Source organism: Xenopus laevis, chromosome 8S (assembly GCF_017654675.1).
Source record: "Xenopus laevis strain J_2021 chromosome 8S, Xenopus_laevis_v10.1, whole genome shotgun sequence".
Taxonomy (NCBI): domain Eukaryota; kingdom Metazoa; phylum Chordata; class Amphibia; order Anura; family Pipidae; genus Xenopus; species Xenopus laevis.
In genome coordinates, this window is record NC_054386.1 from 82,737,567 (window position 1) to 82,756,857 (window position 19,291).

At 38.7% G+C, this 19,291-nt stretch overlaps 2 protein-coding genes across 2 annotated transcripts in view; one reads left to right on the top strand and one right to left on the bottom strand.

Moving 5' to 3' along the window:
* The first annotated feature begins 887 nt into the window (after positions 1-887).
* XB5721690.S (uncharacterized XB5721690 S homeolog) lies at positions 888-7,519 on the top strand. The gene is made up of 3 exons (XM_018233276.2): positions 888-1,098; positions 4,609-5,614; positions 6,587-7,519. Exons 2-3 carry the CDS (start codon positions 4,664-4,666, stop codon positions 6,728-6,730), a joined length of 1,095 nt encoding a protein of 364 aa, XP_018088765.1. The 5' UTR covers positions 888-1,098; positions 4,609-4,663; the 3' UTR covers positions 6,731-7,519.
* A 10,181-nt stretch (positions 7,520-17,700) lies between these two features.
* lrfn3.S (leucine rich repeat and fibronectin type III domain containing 3 S homeolog) overlaps positions 17,701-19,291 on the bottom strand; it is a 314,470-nt gene continuing 312,879 nt past the window's right edge. Inside the window, exon 5 of the mRNA XM_018233277.2 lies at positions 17,701-18,220. Within this exon, the coding sequence (XP_018088766.1) occupies positions 17,701-18,220 (520 nt within the window). The remainder of the gene's footprint in view (positions 18,221-19,291) is intronic.

The following is a 19,291-nucleotide window of genomic DNA, read 5'->3' on the forward strand; positions in this document are numbered from 1 at the left end:
ATATGTCTAGCCCCATGTCAGATTTCAAAATTGAATATAAAACAATCTGTTTGCTCTTTTGAGAAATGGAGTAGCACTTTTAACTGAGGTGTTTGAAAAAAAACATGATTTTCGATGCACAAGTCACATGACTTGGGGCAGCTGGGGAATTGACAATATGTCTAGCCCCATGTCAGATTTCAAAATTCTCTCTTTTGAGAAACGGATTTCAGTGCAGAATTTTGCTGGAGCAGCACTATTAACTGATTCATTTTTTTTAAAAAAAAATTTCCCATGACAGTATCCCTTTAATCATAGGTTAAGAACTTACACAACTTAAAGGGCAATTCACCTTCATTAGCAAAACTGTAATAACTGGGGAAAAAAAACTTTCATAAACGGCCAAATTTTGTAAAATGGACATGGTAATTAGGGGAGCGGTCAAAAAATTCACCCCGCTACTCGCGGCAAATCTTTTCGTCCCTTTTTTGTTTCCGACATGTTGGGAGGGACCGTTTTATCCTGTTATAGTAGGAAATTGTTTTGCCCACACAGAGCAGGTGAATTTCATCATTATCACTAATTAAAAAAAAAAAAACCTTTAGGGTTAGGTAATAAAAGATTTATAGCATACTACAGATTTAATCACCAGGCAGCCATTACTGGTCACCTGTTAAAAGCAAGCATCTTATTGGCTGTCATGTCTACTCAGAGCGTATACTAATGTTCTACAACGTGTGATTGGTCCAGCCACTCACCTCCCCTATAGGGGCACGTTCCCTGTACCCTCGCTCTATGCAGGGATAGGAATAACAGACCCCAAACCCCTGCCTCCTGTCTGTATGCACGCCTACGTAACAACGCAACACGAGCAGAACCGATTTATTGAAAAGCGGGGAAAAAATGACGAAGACGCAGCTTCAGGCGAGTGACATCACTTCCGGAAGTGACCTCACGAAAACAGGATGTTTGGACGCGAGAACTAGGAAGTGGCTGATGGTGGCGTGCATATTGTAAGGAAAGAAGAATATAGCTTTTGTATAAGAATGCGGCCATTTGAATAATCTTCTTTGCTCTTACTACGGATCAGGACACAGCACCACTTTTAAAGTTACTAAGGTAAGTCTGCTGATTGGTTTTGGGTTCTATAAATGTGTTGCTGATTCCTTACAACGGAAGCATGTTCTATTGAGCGCTGATGTCTACGTTATGGTTCAGTTACTGCTTTTGAGTGTGTGGAGATTTGTGCTGCAATGATCATTGGAGGGACACGAGTTGGGTATTGACAATATTACAGGAGAGAAATCCCAGACTCCCATACCAGAGCTGCCATTGGAAGCATGAGATCTTCCTACTACAGGGTGTGTGCTACACTTCTGTCTGATGTGAGGCAGCCTGGCAACGTTTAAAGGAACAAACACATTTTTATATTAAAGGGATCCTGTCATCGGAAAACATGTTTTTTTTTCATACCACATCAGTTAATAGTGCTACTCCAGCAGAATTCTGCCTTGAAATCCATTTCTCAAAAGAGCAAACAGATTTTTTTTATATACAATTTTGAAATCTGACATGGGGCTAGACATATTGTCAATTTCCCAGCTGCCCCCAGTCATGTGACTAGTGCCTGCACTTTAGGAGAGAAATGCTTTCTGGCAGGCTGCTGTTTTTCCTTCTCAATGTAACTGAATGTGTCTCAGTGGGACATGGGTTTTTACTATTGAGTGTTGTTTTTAGATCTACCAGGCAGCTGTTATCTTGTGTTAGGGAGCTGCTATCTGGTTACCTTCCCATTGTTATTTTGTTTGGCTGCTGGGGGGGAAAAGGGAGGGGGTGATATCACTCTAACTTGCAGTACAGCATTAAAGGACCAGTAACATCAAAAAAAAATATTTAAAAATTCGTTAGAGCACAACGAAAAATAAACATCAAGACAAATGAAATTTTTAAATAGCAAAGCTTTTATTAAGAAATAACTTACAGAATGTCCACTTCCTTTCCTTTTCAGAAACGGCGAATAGGCGACCATCCAGTGTGTAGTGATTGATTTCTCCTGCCTGGCTATTCACTGACAGACGTCGGCTTCCCTTCCACTGGCCTGACTGTGTAGTCTCCCGACGCACACTTGCTTCCTTATACTGCCTCGCAGCTTTTCACTGTGCTTCCCTCCACCGCTCACCTCCCTCTCAGCATGCACAATCCAGTCTCGGCATTCCTCTGCATTCCAATAGCGCACATATCCTACACATGGAAGACACAGACCGGCTTATGCAGTCTGTGTCTCAATCGCACTCTGTTCAGCAATTTAGTCGGATCAAGTGTTTGTATCCAGATGGTGTGTACTGAGTCAGGCGTCTCTCGTTCAGCCAGCTCGCCTCCCCCAAACCCAGGCATGCACATTGTGCTTTTTGCTTTGCCATTACTTTGCTACAGGCAGAAATACATATGAAATACATTCCCCCTGCACAGTGAAAAGCTGAACAGAGTGCAATTGAGACACAAACGGCATAAGCCGGTCTGTGTCTTCCATGTGTAGGATATGTGCGCTATTGGAATGCAGAGGAATGCCGAGACTGGATTGTGCATGCTGAGAGGGAGGTGAGCGGTGGAGGGAAGCACAGTGAAAAGCTGCGAGGCAGTATAAGGAAGCAAGTGTGCGTCGGGAGACTACACAGTCAGGCCAGTGGAAGGGAAGCCGACGTCTGTCAGTGAATAGCCAGGCAGGAGAAATCAATCACTACACACTGGATGGTCGCCTATTCGCCGTTTCTGAAAAGGAAAGGAAGTGGACATTCTGTAAGTTATTTCTTAATAAAAGCTTTGCTATTTAAAAATTTCATTTGTCTTGATGTTTATTTTTCGTTGTGCTCTAACGAATTTTTAAATATTTTTTTTGATGTTACTGGTCCTTTAAAGAGTGATTGAATTTTATCAGAGCACAGGTCACATGACTTGGGGCAGCTGGGAAATTGACAATATGTCTAGCCCCATGTCAGATTTCAAATTGAATATAAAAAAATCTGTTTGCTCTTTTGAGAAATGGATTTCAGTGCAGAATTCTGCTGGAGCAGCACTATTAACTGATTCATTTTGAATTTTTTTTTCCCATGACAGTATCCCTTTAAAGGGGAACTCCAACATAACTTAAGCCTTTTGAAAAGTAAACATAATTTCAAGCAACTTTGCAATCTACATCAATTAAAACATTTCCAGACTTTTCATGATTTTTAATGGTTTCTGACAGTTCTCTAAGCCTAGTCCCCTGCTCTCCTGCTGATCTCTCTGACTACTTTGCTGAGCTGGCTGACTACTGTTACTTTATATCAACAGCCATCTGTCCTTAGCTGCATTCTCCAAACCTCACAATTCCCTGCACAAGTGATTTCAATAAGGAACAGTCCATCACAGTGCAATGCATTGTGGGTTATGTAGTCCCTGCATGCTGTCTGTAAGCTGTGGAGAAGTTGTTACAATTTGTAACATCAGTGTTTAGTCCCTCCTTCCCTGCCAGGACTTCAAATGATGCAGAAAGATAAGAACTGTTAAACAGCTGGATTTCAGCATAGAAATGGCATTTATTCATACTTTTTGAAGAAACCGGTAACTCTGATGGATATATTAGAGGTTTCTGTGTTATGTGGGCCTCTTTATCAAATTTTGGTTCCCCTATAAAAAAAATCCTTTCTACCCTACACTAATAATAGATCTACCCTGCATAAAGTTTATTATCAATGCTTTATTTAAAAAAAATACTATGAGAAAACGCTGCTTCCTGTCTACTGAAAAATGGAGATCGGACGACTCACTTTGCTGGATCTGAGCTCCACGTCTCCTCCTAACCCGACTTCTGACAAAACCGCTGCACGGAGGATTTATCATTATGCGTCAGACTGATTTATTTCTGTATGTGCTGTGAGCAGTAAGGGTAGCACTCTGATCAGCTATAAATCTTAGGACTACAGAACTCCTCATAAAGTCAGCGCCGCTCTTCACTGCTTGCAGCTCTTACAGACATAAATTACACAGAAGTAATGCTGCCAACAAGCTCCTACTCCCAGTACCTAAATTACATGAAGACGGATATTACAAGGCGGCTGGAAAATCCTCCGTACAGTCGTATCACTTAAACTTCCGGTTTTGGCAGAAGTCGAGTTAGGAGGAGATGTGGAGCGAGTCGCCCGATCACCTTTTTTCAGTAGACGGGAAGCATTGTTTTCTCAAAGTATTTTTTTTTTATAAAATAATTGATAAAATAGGTATGGGACCTGTTATCCAGAATACGCGGGACCTGGGGCTTTCCGGATAATGGATCTTTACGTAATTTGGTGGGAAGGCACTCGGAGCTCTTCGTTTTCCAAAGACGTCCGAAGTTGCCTCACAAGGAAACTTCCGGCGACTTCGGAAAATGAAGCTTCCGACTGCCTTTCCGCCGTCGATTTTTATATTACCTTGCAGAAGGCGGTTCGGGGAGATTAGTTGCCCCGATGAAGAGGAGTTTTGTTGCCGGGCGATTAATCTCCCCAAATTTGCCAGTGTGTCTCTGCCCTAAAGGGTTTGTATTACCTGTATTATCTAATCTTCGTTCTGGTTCTGTGTATCTAATTGTTTTCCAATTCTTTTTTTTTTTAGACTTAACAAGCATGTGTTGAGTCCTTAAGTGCAGGAAGCATTGAAGAAAGCAAAAATGGATATCTGTAATTCTTTTCACCAGGAATCAAATACTTCTGAATCATTGAGTCTTCCTAATGTTTTGACAGGGGAAACCCTGGCCATTGCCCTTAATCCAAATATTCCTGCAGGGAAGATATACTTGAATGGGACAGAAGCTTTGGTCAAAGGCATCGATATTCCCATTCCTGTTATGGGGTCTGTAAACATGGTACCATTGGTTCATATAGTGGAATCTTTGGGTGGTCTTGCACTTGCACCCACACAGTCTCAGGCTTTATCATCCATATTGTTGCCAGTGGATGTTATAAAGGATCAACAATTGCAACATACACTTCCATTAAATGAATTTATAAGAGTTCTATCAGATGAACAAATAGCATCGGCATCAATGCAACATGACTTGGATATTGGTTTGGTCATGCCATTGTGCTCTGAAACCGTGCCCACAATACTAGATGTCCGGGATATCTCAGGTGAGAGCGCATTGGTTATTGAAAACGTTGCAATACAACCATTCTCAGAAAGCTGCTATTCAACTATTGCAGCAACACAGATGTGTTCTTCAGAACTGGTTGCTTACTTGCAAACCGACTCCACAGGTCCTTTACTTGAAGTGAGTCCTCTTCCACCTTTGATGCCGAGCTCGGAGACCGTATTATCTCCAGCGATTACAGGGCCCATTACTTCCACAGTGCCAATTGTGTCTAAATATACTGAAGAGCTGTTTCCGTTTGATGATATCTCTGAACAAGTTGAAAGTGATCTTCAAGAAAATGAAATGTGCGACGAAACCCAAACCACAGCTGAGTTGGTGTCCATTGTGGTGGATCTACAGAAGAAAGAGCGGGCTTTTCAACAAAGACACAGAAGGCACTGTTCAAAGCTGGAGGTCATGGAGGGTGTGGTTGAACAACTCAAGAACGAAAACTTGATTTCTGATGAGAAACTTAATTTTTTACAAATGGTAAGTGTTTTTTTTTTAGGTTAATTTAGTGTGTAAACGGCATTGAGCCATAATCGACTTCTATAATGTCATTGTATGCTGTGTTAAATTATACAGTCATGAAAAAGTTTGGGAACCCCTCTTAATTATTTTGAGTTTTGTTTATCATTGGCTGAGCTTTCAAAGTAGCAACTTGCTTGTAATATATAACATGCCTTGGAGACAGAAGTATTTCAGCAGTGACATAAAGTTCATTGGATGAACAGAAAATATGCAATATGCATCATAACAAAATTAGACAGGTGCATAAGTATGGGCACCCCAACAGAGATATTACATCAATACTAAGTTGAGCCTCCTTTTGCAAATGTAACAGCCTCTAGATGCCTCCTATTGTCTTTGATGAGTGTCTGGATGGTGATATTTTTGACCGTTCCTCCATACAAAATCTTTCCAGCTCAGTTCCAAATCAGTTCAGATTTTGAAGTGTGTTTAGGGTCATTGTCTTGTTGGAATATCCAACCCCTGCGTAACTTCAACTTTGTGACTGATGCTTGAACATTATCCTGAAGAATTTGTTGATATTGGGTTGAATTCACCCGACCCTCCACTTTAACAAGAACCCCAGTCCCTGAATTAGCCCCACATCATGATGGAACCTCCACCAAATTTGACAGAAGGTAGTAAGTGTTTTTTCTTGGAATGCGGTGTTCTTCTTCCGCCATGCAAAGCGCTTTTTGTTAAGAGTAAGTAACTAAATTTTTGTCTCATCCGTCCAAAGCACTTTGTTCCGAAATGACTGTGGCTTGTCTAAATGAGCTTTTCCATACAACAAGCTACTCATCCGAGCAGCTTCTTCAGTTTTTTTAATTACTTTTATTCGATATACCATGACCTGGATGAATAAAAATCTTCATAGTCATGGTGTAATAATCCATTTTACCAAGACATCTATTCTCTGTTCTTTTTTTTTTTTTTTCTTTTCTCTCGCAGGCCAGTCTCCAGTCTAATGCACTACCAGAGAGCGGCAACTCTTTTGCAATTGTTTGCCAAGAAGATGATCAGACCTTCCTGTACTCACTCCCTTTGCTTCCAGAAGAAGAAAGTCAGACCGTTTTTCAGATTGATGAGCAGTAACCGCAAATGCTTTGGGATTTAAGATATAAGCCATACTAGTCAAACCACTGTTGGAAATATCTTTTATCCTTTTTAAAACAGAAATACCATCAATGACAGATTTTTTTTTTAACCTTTAATCATCTTTTTAGGTTCATTCTAAAGCAGGTTTTTGGGATTGTTGTGATTTTTTTTTTTTTTTTTGTGCTGGACTTATCAGGAGCTCTAATCAACATCACACAAATTGTATAAGAGATCTATTTTCACTGCAAATAAATTACGTGACATTAAATCAAAAAATGATTTACCCTATTATCACAGAGCATATATTATGAAAATGAGTTTTACATGCCAAACCTATTATTAAATGTATTATTAGCAACTGGAGGGCAGATTTTGCCAATGCAAACTTTTTAGAAAATACGTTATAAAGTATATTACATTTAACTACTTAGGTTTTAATGTCCCCACCACATAAGCAGGATAAATCCACACTATCCTATATACACATTTGCTTTGATATTCTAACAACTCCAAGTTTCTGATGTTAGTGATATTGGGATCCCTGTATATTTATTTGCTCTGTTAAGAGAGTTGTTGAAATAAAATAACTTTTCTTAGTGAATACGTATTAAAACTTGGAATACCTTTTCAACAAAAGGAGCTGCATTTTTGTAAAATGTTTCCAAAAGGTTCGTATCTGGCTGCTGATGTTTACCTTTTAATGATCAACTTTGCTAATTACTGTGCTTTATTGCCTTGATTGTTGTGATGAAAAGATAAATCTATTATGATAAATATTTTCTTTTATACGTGTTGTGATTAGTTCTCTATACAGGTGGGGGATTCGTTATAGGGAAACCCGTTATCCAGAAAGCTCCGAATTTACGAAATGACCGTGCCTCCCATAGACTCCATTTTACCCAAATAATCCACATTTTTAAAAATGATTTCCTTTTTTTTTTCTTTAAGTAAAAATTTCGTATATTATGGATTGACCAATTCTAAGCAACTTTTCAATTGGTCTTCATTATTTATTTGTAGTAGTTTTTAGAATTATTTGCCTTCTTCTCCTCCTCTTTCCAGCATTCAAATGGGGGGGGGGGACCCCATCTAAAAACAAATGCTCTGTAAGGCTACAGATGTATTGTGATTTCTACTTTTTATTACTCCTCTTTCTAGTCCGGCCTCCTATTTATATTTGAGTCTATTATTCAAATCGATGCATGGTTGTTAGGGTAATTTGGACCCTAGCAACAAGATTGCTGCCATTGTAAACTGGAGAGCTACTAAATAACTAAAAAAATACAAATCATAAAAAATTAAAGCCATTTTACCAAAAAAAAAAATCATTGGTTTCGAGAGAAAATCCTAGGATTCAAATCTGTTTATGATATGACTATTTTCGCACAGAAAAATTTATGAATGTTTTTTATTTATTATTTTGATTCACCTTATTTTCCAAAAACAAAGATATATTCCAAAAATATAAAAATATATTCCATATCTTCAGCTGATTGACATGCCAAGCTATAAGAAGGCATTTAGTAGCTGTTTCCATGCAATTCTCTGTAGGTTTACAAGAGGGAAGTTGAAAATGTGTACACAATGGTCCACTAGAGGGCAGATAAGGATTGTATATTAGATAATGTTCTGCTGATGGAACCATAGCTTCATATACATTAATTTATTGAATTGTTATCTCGGTTTATGTATTATCCATATTTATTATACAGACTAAATAAAGGTGACCTCTTTGCTGAAGAGAGGTAATTAAGAGAATAGAATTGAATAACTGGTCTGGATGTTTAGCTTGGAGTTGTGATGCTGTTGAGGACAATGTCCAGTACACACAGGCATTCTTCTTGAGTAGATGATCAGTTAGTTAATCACTGTTGTTGGATATTCATGTATAGAAAGTACATCCAACCTTGGATTGAAATTGTCTTTGTGAATGATATTCAAGATGGTGTGAAGACATGAACCTTGGGTAAAATGCTTGCTTCCCTAGACAAGCAATTTAGAATAAGGCTTATTGGAAAACAGCATTTATAGCATAGCATTACCTTTTCTTCTTCCAATCCCCTGACCCCTCCAGTTCCTGCTATAGGTTGTGACATTTTATACAAATATGTTTCAAACAAAAATAACATTGTTCTAGGTCTTGATTCACAACCATCGCCCTCTTTCTGTAGGACTTTATAAAATGGATCAGACCTTCAGAATGAAAACAATCCTGTTCTCTGTAAGTTAATTTTGCTTTCGAATTTAGCGGTTATAGACAGTATACTCAACTTTCTCAGTTTCCACTTAAAATGATGGTTTTATCAAGCCAAATTATTTGTATTATATTGACAATCACTTAAATGTAACTGTGCTTAAAGGACCAGTAACATGAAATTTTTTTAAAAAAAATTTTTTGGAATACAATGGAAAAAAAACACCAAGACAAATTAAAATTTCAAATTGCAAAGCCTTTATTAAGAAACGGCGATATGGCGACCATCAATAGTGCGGTGCTGGATTTGTCCTCCCTGGCTAGCTCCCATAGTCTACTGACAGCAGGAAGACGGTGCTGGAAAGCGCCCGGCTGGATGAAGAGCTGAAGTGCTCTCCCAACATGGTCTCTCCCTCTCGGGCCCTGGGTGCTTCACATGCAGGCTGCAGTTGTCGGTGGCAGTGACCGGGAGCTGAAGTTTACTTATTGGAGCTGGAATTTTTTTTTTCTCTCTGAGCGCTCGTTGACTTTGTTGGTTTCCCGAGGAGCCGTCGTGAGTTTCCGTGGGAGCGAGGGATGTAACTGTAGTGGCGTACAGTGAGGAGGATTCACTGCTGGGGCTGTGTCTCTGCTTTGTGGCTGAGCGGGGGAGTCAAGAAGGAGCCAGAGCCGTTGGAATATATACAATGCCGCTCTCTTGGCCGGAGGATCATTTCTTTGCTGCTGCTATAGAGTGTGCGGCTGGTGTCGGGCCGGTGTCTATGTGAGGCGCAAAAGTGAGCGCACACCGACAGCCGCACGCTTTTTTCACAGGCAGCACTCGGCTGCATCCCGCCGCTGCTCGAAAGCCTCCTTAGTCCCGCTCTGGAGAGAAGCTGCTGTGATTGTACCGATTGGTTCCACTAAAATCACCGGGGCACCCCTCCTCCGGTTTATCACCACTCATCCTTTCACCTCCGTCGCTCCGGCTTCAGCTCCCGGTCACTGCCACCGACAACTGCAGCCTGCATGTGAAGCACCCAGGGGCCGGGGAGAGAGAGACCATGTTGTGAGGGCACTTCAGCTCTTCATCCAGCCGGGCCGCTTTCCAGCACCGTCTTCCTGCTGTCAGTAGACTATGGGAGCTAGCCAAGGAGGACAAATCCAGCACCGCACTATGGATGGTCGCCATATCGCCGTTTCTGAAGAGGACAGGAAGTGGAGTTTCGGTAAGTTATTTCTTAATAAAGGCTTTGCAATTTGAAATTTTAATTTGTCTTGGTGTTTTTATTCGTTGTATTCTAACGAATTTTTAAAAAAAGTTTTTTGATGTTACTGGTCCTTTAAACCAAATGCTTGGTGCTCACCAAATGACTAATTAGGTTTGGGTATCCTTGGCCAAAACCCTTGCTTGAAATGAACTTAGAATTTTGTGTACAGCATGGGTCACTCCTGATTGGTGGTCCGGATGCAGCACCCCGAAACCCACAGCAAAAGGAGAATCCAAACGGCCAGAACAACTTGATAACAGACTTTGCATTATTCACTTTATTTTACATGACGTGAACAATTTACAGTGGTTGAGGCATTGATTCATAGGTGCCAATAATGATGCTGAGTTAACAACAGCAAATTTAGCAAAATTAAGTTCTGACGCATTTCATGTGGTATCACATGTAGTCATAGGGATAAATTAACAACACATAAGTTATTTTAAAATGTGCACAAAGCTTACATCATCATTGACGTCTAAAAGTTAACTCTTTATGCAATGCAACATTTGTGAAAGTATCCAAATATTCTCCAATGAATGCTTAAGAACCTGGAAAAGAAAGAAATTCATTTAACTTTGTGGTTTTATATATGAGTAGTGATGGGCGAATCTGACCTGTTTCACGTCCCCAAAAATTTGCGAAACTGTAAAATTTGCCGCAATGCATTAAAGTCTATGGGCATCAAAATGTTTCTGGCACGTGTCTATATTTTTTTGAAGCTCAACATTTTTTTTTTCTCCCATTGTCGTTATTTTTGCAGTGAAACTTGGCGAGATGTGATTTTTAAGAATTGCTATTAAATCTAATATTTGGTTATTAATGTGCAATATTTTGATCATAGTGAAATGTAGCTTGTTAGATATGAACTTTTTAGTCTCTGGGCTAAAGCATTACTAGTGTTTTAATATTTGTAGCAAGTGTACAGTCACATGTTCACGTTGTCAGTTTATGTCTATAACTACGTGATTCCACACAAAACACGCCAGATTTTATATACGTGAAGCTGTTGAAGTTGCAAGCTTCATTATTGGCACCCGTGAAGCAATGCTTCAGCTTCTTTAAATTGTACAGGTATGGGACCTGTTATCCAGAATGCTCAGGACCTGGGGTTTTTAAGATAAAAGATCTTTCTGTAATTTGGATCTTCATATCTTGTCTCCTAGAAAATAAACATAATGTAAGCATAAACAAAAACAATAGGCTGGTTTTGCTTCCAATATGGATTAATTATATATTGGTTTGGATTTAGTACAATGTACTGATTTATTATTACAGAGAAATAGAAAGTAATTTTTAAACATTTGGATTATTTGGATAAAATGGAGTCTATGGGAGTCAGCCTTTCTGTAATTTGGAGCGCTCTGGATAACGGGTTTTGGGATCCCATACCTGTACTACCCATTACCCTTTTATTTGTAGCTGTAGGCTACGTGGTTTAGAATACGTAGCATAGCACTTACCGTAACAGGGGCTTCCACCCAAAAATAATTTTTACACAGTTAAAGTAAGGTGCAGAAAATGGAAACGACAGAAGCTGCTGTGAAATGCAGTTACATTTACACAACTACCAATGGACATTTGTAATTATCCGGAAACTTTCTTAAAATGTAATTTTAAGCAAGTTTCCTATTAATTACAAATGCCCTTTGGTAGTTGAATTCTTTATGCAAAAAAATCCCATTTTGGGTGAAGGACCACTTTAATGTTAAACATATTGTTTTAATCTACAGAGCTACATATACAAGTAGTGCTATATAAATACAAATATATGTATATACATATACTGAATGATATTTTTTTGTGATGACAAGACTTAGGGGCATATTTATCAAGGGTCGGATTTCGAATTGAAAAAACTTCAAAATTCGAATTCAAAGAGACCAACCGAAATTCAGTAGAAGTTTTTTTCTGGTCGAATAGGTCAGTTTTCGGCCGAATTCAAATTGTACGAATCGAAGGAATAGCGCATTCGATCAAATTCGATTCAAAGTTTTTCCCAAAAACATTTTTCGAAGTCCACCAATTGACTCCAAATGGGTTCTAGGAGGTCCCCCATTGGCTAAAACAGCAATTTGGCAGGTTTTAGATTGCAAATTTTTAAAGAGACAGTACATGATAAATTTCGATATTCTAATTTTTTTAATTTTTTTCAAATCGAATTTGGACTATTCCCTAGTCGAAGTACACAAAAAATATTCACCTCAACCTTTGATAAATCTGCCCCTTAGTTTATGCAGTTGCATAGAAGTGTGATGGGATCCAGTTTGTTCTGTTCTAATGTGGCACCAGGCACAGTTTGATGTATTTGAAGCATATTGATATTGTTCATCCCAAGGTAGGTTGACATACCCTTTCAGCAGTTCCACAAACAGCAGAATTTATATTCACCTAATATTGTTGTAATTTATTTTTTTTAATTTAAAAGGCCTTTATTGCATATATTTTGCACAGAATCTAAATAGCACTATTTCAGGTCTACAATGATTCTCCGTGCTTGATAAAGGGTCAATGTAGACCTGAGACATTGCTATCTGAATTCTGTATCAAATATGTGCAGTAAAAGCCATTTAATTTAAAGAAAAAACATGCAGTACAAATATGCAGTTACTATTTTTAACCTAGTTGAGTGTATAATCCTGTCTGGTGCTGGCTACAAATTAGGATTAGGAAGGCAAGAATAGAAAATGAGGAACTGATTGCATTCCAAGCAAAGACTAATACCAACAAGTTTTTATTATATATTCAAATTTCTCTATGACATATGTTGATAAAAGTATTTAGAAGGGATATTTTTGATGAAAATGAGTCAGAGAATATTAAAGGAGAAGCAAAAAAATGCTGTATTGTATAGTTAACTTACTGTTGCAGTGCCACGCTTCAGTAGACCTAAAAAAGTAATGATTAATATATTTAAAGCTACAATTATTATTACTTTCTGCTATATTCATGAAATCTATAAGGTACTTTGTCAGGAATGATGTTATATAAGTAACAGTATACTTACAAATATTTCTATTGTGTGATCGTGAGGCTTTTTTTAATACTAAAGGACACTGTTTCTTATTATGGTTGAAGGTGTCTCTTATACAAACCAGGTAGCTGTGGAGAAGGTGATCTGTTAAGAAGCCACAGAGGTGTTCTTCCCAGGAGGGCTCAACTGGTCTTTATCTTTGATAGTTATGCAGTGGTTGTTAGGGTAATAATCCAGGACAGTCGACAGATGCTGAAGTTGAATGACTCCTATCATTTACTGGTGCTTTTCCATTTTTCTCCTTTTACATCTCATGAAAGACCACATTCAGCCTATATGCCTCCTTGTACGGAAGATCCAGACAAAGATAAAATCATTCCTTTGTTCAGATATACAAAATGGTTTGCCCTGTTTTTTTAATTGCAAGTTGTGATATTTTATATTTTATTCTCAGAGGGACAGTTTAGGTCTCTCTCTTGAAAAGCACCATCAACTTTACATAGACCCAGAAGTTTGTGACAAAGATGTCCATTCAGGGGTTGCAGGACATAGGACGATATTAGATATGTTTTAGAGAATTGTAATTGGGCCACTAATAGGGACCCATACGGGGGTTACTTATTAAACTCCGGTAGGGCTTTTTGGGGCAAAACTTGAATTTTTCGAAATTTATTAAAGCCCTATGCAGCAAAAAGCCCAAATCCGAAAATCCGCCATCTCAGACCTGCCGCTGTTGCGTATAAGTCAATGGCAGAAGTCCCTATCCTTTTTTGAAGTTTTTGTGGTCTGCACTGGAATTAGCCAGAAATCCAGCCTTTTTGGTCTTCTCTGGCAAAAATCCGAAAAATGCAGGCTTTTCGGGAAAAAGCCCAAAAAATTGAGCAAGTAAGGAAAAAAACGTATGATTTGGGTTTTCGATTAAATCAAGCTTTTTTAATAATAAATCGTAGATTCTGGTTTGGTCTGACTTTTTTTATTTAAAAAATCATAAAAATTCGGATTTTTATAAATAACCCCCAACGAGTACATTGTACTATCCTAGGCTATTTCAACGTGACTGTAAAAACATCTGTGACAGTGCAGTTAAGGGTGTATTTATTTGCATGCCAATAATATAACTTTCTTTACCTTAACATCCCATAGTACAGACAGGTTCATCATATTCATATGATCCTGTGCCACGGAATGCCAAGGAGAAAGCAGATTAAAAGCAATAACCCATCCAGTGTCTAATAGAACATGTGTAAGGAGTGAGTTCTGGACTCTTATTAATATATGAGCATGGATGGGCAAAAATCTTTCTGCTGAAATTGAACCATAGTAGGAAAAAAAAAGTAGGGGGGCCCTGAGGGGGTGCGGGCCCTGGCTCGCTCGCACCCCCTGCTCCCCCGGTAGTTCCGCCCCTGATAGGATGAGGAATTCTAGTCTCCATCATTGTCCTAGGCCATTTTTTAAACACTAGAAATGTAGTTAATGGGACATGTGTGTAAGGAATGCTCATCCTGGTGGTCTAGTGGCCAGCTGGGATGCCCACCGCGTAGTTGTTTCCTCTGTGAGTGCCAGTTCTCCTATGGCGCGCACTTCCAGGTTTTACGCGCCGGCGTGATTGTGCATTGGCACAAAATTCAAATGTATTTGAAGGGGCTTTTGAATGAAACACTTTGCCCATTGTCATGTCTAACTTGTTTACTTCCTGGGTGCTTATTCCTTGTGAATCCTGCTTATTCTACTGGTATTGACCGATGCCTGATTATTCTGAACTCTGCAATCCCGACCCTAGCCTGTCTGACTATTTAAAATCTCCAATCCTGATCCTTGCCTGTCTGACTATTCTGTGAACTCAGCCTGTACCAACCGGCCTGTCTGACCTTGCTTGAACTCTGCCTGTCCCGACCCAGCCTGTCTGACCACACTATTCTATTTGGTTCATCCTGAGTTGTGTGGCCTTCCTTCTAAAATTCTTGGTAAACAATCGTGCCCCTTTGCTCGTCCAGAACTTGCTTGCCTCCTCTCTTATTAAGACCTGGAGGCATCCGATTAGTGGAGGGCTCCTCCTGAAGTGAAAGGCGGCTGCTACAGGCGGAAGCAGAGCTGAGACCAGGGAGCCTAGCACCTGTTCTGGATTTAGGGTGCCGATTGTGACAATGTGATTGTATAAACTACAGCTTATCAGCCTCTGACTGTATAGGGTATGTCACCAAATTATATCAAACTACTCCTCCCATACAGACCTATCATTAAGGAAAAAAATGGAGTTGGATTCCACAATTTTCACCAATGTTCTGTCATTTTCATAGTTTCCCATATGTGCTTGGTTGTTATATGTGTAGTGATATAATTCATGGGACCCTATTTTTAAATACACTGTTTGTCTTAATGGACGTGATGTTGAAATGAATATTTCTTTTGGACTTCCAGGTGAAGTAACATTTGCCACCTTCATTCAAAAAAATAAAAAGAACAAAAAAAACGTTATTTTAACTACTGCACAATTGTCATCCATCTTAAAATTCAAAATTGTTTGCTCCACAAATGCCGCACTCTAGTTAATAAAATTGATTGACAAGAGATAAGTTCCACCCCTTCTTGCATTCTGTACCCCGAATAAAAACGGAATAAAAACGATTAAAAAAACCAATCCCTTTATGTGATTTCATTAACTGTTCTCACAGAATCGTGCCATTAATGACAGGTGGGTATACAATAATGATAGCTCTGCTGTTATTCTGATAAAGCCACAAAATACACTGGGCAATACAATATTTGATTCCTCGTAGAGGCCTCATCTTCCCTTCTTTATCTCCCCTTTCCCTTACCCATGTACTATTGCATCTTCACATACATGTTGTGACATCTTTTATATTTGCAACTTCTTTTCTATGTACTTCATGGGAAAAAAATCATTGTTTACTGCTCTGGGCCTTTACTGCCATAGCCCCTTACTGTTATCTTTAAAACCTGTATAAACTTCAAATAAAACAATAAAAGGAATACAGAAGGTAATGGGTGATGGAAGCAGTGTAACATGATGGTGAGGGGTTATGGTACTTTTTCTTTGAAGCTCAAGTATTGAAGAGACTGGAATATGAATAGGAGAGGCCTGAATAGAAAAATGAGTAATAAAAAGTAATAAATAACAATACATGCGTAGCCTTACAGAGCATTTGTTTTTTTTATATGGAGTCAGTGACCCCCATTTGAAAGCTGGAAAGAGTCAAAAGAAAAAGGCAAATAATTCAAAAACTATAAAAAATGAAGGCCAATTAAAAAGTTGCTTAGAATTAGCCATTCTGTAACCTACTAGGTGGTTATTTACTAAACTCCAAATGCCAAAACCCCCCAAAAAATGTGTTATTTTAGTATAAAATCCAAATTTTTTGTGAAAAAAAAAAAATTCAAGATTTTTTGGAATTTATTATATCCCAAGGAAGAAAAAAGTCAGAATCCGAATATCCGGCATCTCAGACCTGCCGAGGTTGCATATAAGTCAATGGCAGAAGTCCCAAAGATGTTTTGATCTGCGCTGGATTTCGATCAATAATCTGAAGTTTCTTGGCAAAGATTCAGAAAAAATTAGAAATTTTCATGATTTTTTGGAATTTTTTCCCGCAAACAAAATTATCGTGTAGTAATAAATAAGGCGAAAAAACCAGTGCGGATTTGACGTTTTTTTTTTCTAGAAAATATTGAGATAACTTCGGACTTTGATCAATAATCCCCTGAAAGTTAATGATGAACCCCTTTAATTAAGTCAGCACGTCATATAACAGCAGATTAATTATAATCAGGAGAAGAATATGTGGGAGGGGAAGGAAAAAGCTCACTGAAAAGGTAATAATTGAAGAAACGAATATGTGAATATACAGATCAGAAATAGCTATGCTTTGTATAGAACAACACGCAGGCAACTCATTGCTGGATGCAGGCAAACCATTTTTAGATTTAAATGACAATGACATAATGATGGAAAGACAATGGATAGTTGTGAATATGAAAAAGGTCAGGGTAAAAGTGAGGGGGTTTATAAACAAACTGAAAGAAATTAAAGCCTGTACTTGAGCTGTACCTGAACCAAACCTCTTGTGAATAGACTGAATATGGATGAACTGGCTTCCCTGGAGCTCGGAATTGAAAAGTGCGCTTGTGTTCCAGTAAATTCTTCGGCCCGTGTCGTGCGATATGCCGGAGGTGACATAATGAAATCTTTAAAAAAAACGATTTCACAGAAATCAATACAATTTCGCTACATCCCCCTGTTGTCACACATGTTGCCAAGATTATAATGAGCATTCACTGCAAATAACCTTGTAAATCACACACTTTATATTTAATCATATTGAACCAAAAATAGTTAAGAATGCAAGAACCATTTGTACAGTTTAAAAAAATAGCATTTTGTTGTAACCATCTGATCTTAAAAATAGACAATAGGTGTAAAGCCGGAAATACGAATTCTTGCATGAAAATGTTCTCAACGGTGCCACCACAGTGCACGATGGAGCATCCTTAAAAGAGGTGCATATGTTTTTGTTATTGATTTAATGCCCCGCTAGTGTGACAAAACATCATTTGTTATAAAGGTAGTGTCAGACAAAGTCACTCTTTCGCCATCCGGGCTGAGGTCAACTATAGTTTTGCCTTTGACAGACGTTCCTGAGATGTCCGGCAGAAAACTGTCTCTTCTTTCATTCAGCTTAGATGATGAACGTCCCATTGTCCCACTCTGACTTCCATTGGTTTGAGAACATACATTGGTTCCCTTGGCTGGTTTAGATTTGGGATGGTTGTTGTAGAGTTTATACTTCATAAGCAAGATGAAAATGAATACTAGGACAGAAGCTACAATAATACCACCAATGATAATTATCATGGTTCCACCAAGAAATTGTGCATGGAGAGACCTGCACTGTTTGTATTCCTGTTCTGTTGTGAATTGAACACATCCAATCACTCGAGTTGCGGTCAGGGCAGTTGTACCGTCGTCATACACCGCAAGGACACACAGATCATAATTGCGAGATGAAACCAGGTCACTTAGGAAGAATGACTTGCTCGATGAAGGAATCATTCTGCAGGTTAAGGAAAAGAAAGCATGGTTTTAGTCGCTATTTAACAATACACAATGGTAAATAATTATGCATACAGCTTAGTAGGCTTTTCTAAGGTAAAAAGTAAAGTTCACTCTGGAGAACCACATTCGATTCAGTGTATTTTATTTAAACACAACATGTTTCGGACAGAAATGTCCTTCATCAGGTGCTAGTACTTTACTTTTTACCTTGGATATATTGTGGCCTGGACGGTGCCACTGACTCTGTTGTGCAGAACCTTGATACATTTGGAGTGAGGGACCACCCGACAATCAATAGAATTACCTTAGTAGGCTTTTCTCTCTATTGTCTCCTAACGATATCTAACAGTAACTGTGAATCAATTCTGGTGATATGTTTGTATATGTAATTGTCTTGTATTTGTATCCCTTTAGGGCAGAGACAGACAAGAAGATTCGGGGAGATTAGTCGCCCGGCGACAAATCGCCTATTCTACGGGCGACTAATCTCCCCCGAACTGCCTCCACGCCGGCTAGAATCTAAATTAACGGTGGAATGGCACTTGGAGCACTTCATTTTCCAAAGTCGCCAGAAGTTTCCACGTGCAGGAAAAAATCAGAAAAAATGGTGAAAATCCGGTTTTCACAATTTTTTCGGATTTTTCATCCGGTTTTCACGATTTTTTCATATTTTTTACCTGAAAACTCCAATTTCTTATGTTCTTTGCCCAAAAACTTAGGGGTATTGCACAAAACCCAGCGCACATCAAAAAATCATTGGGACTTCTCCCGTTGGCTTATATGCAACCTCGACAGGTATGAGATGCCGGCTTTTCTGATTCGGACTTTTCAATCCTCAGGGTTTAATAAATTCCGAGATTTTTTTGATTTTTTCATTCGGAATTTAGTAAATAACCCCTTTGTTGTTGTTACTACAGTTTCTTTAATACTATCTAATAAAAGCAACAAATAAAAAGTAATGTGCATAATCTTGTGATGCTAAGCTCTGTTGGTTAGTCAGCGTTCTTTGGAGGTGAGCTGTCCTGATAGAAACAAATAGAATTCCACACTATCTCTCCTACCCACTCAC

Excerpts from the sequence above, each read along its gene's own strand:
- XB5721690.S (XM_018233276.2), top strand. The coding sequence starts at position 4,664 with ATGGATATCTGTAATTCTTTTCACCAGGAATCAAATACTTCTGAATCA. Across the intron at positions 5,615-6,586 it reads AACTTAATTTTTTACAAATG|GCCAGTCTCCAGTCTAATGC; the intron begins GTAAGTGTTTTT and ends TTTCTCTCGCAG.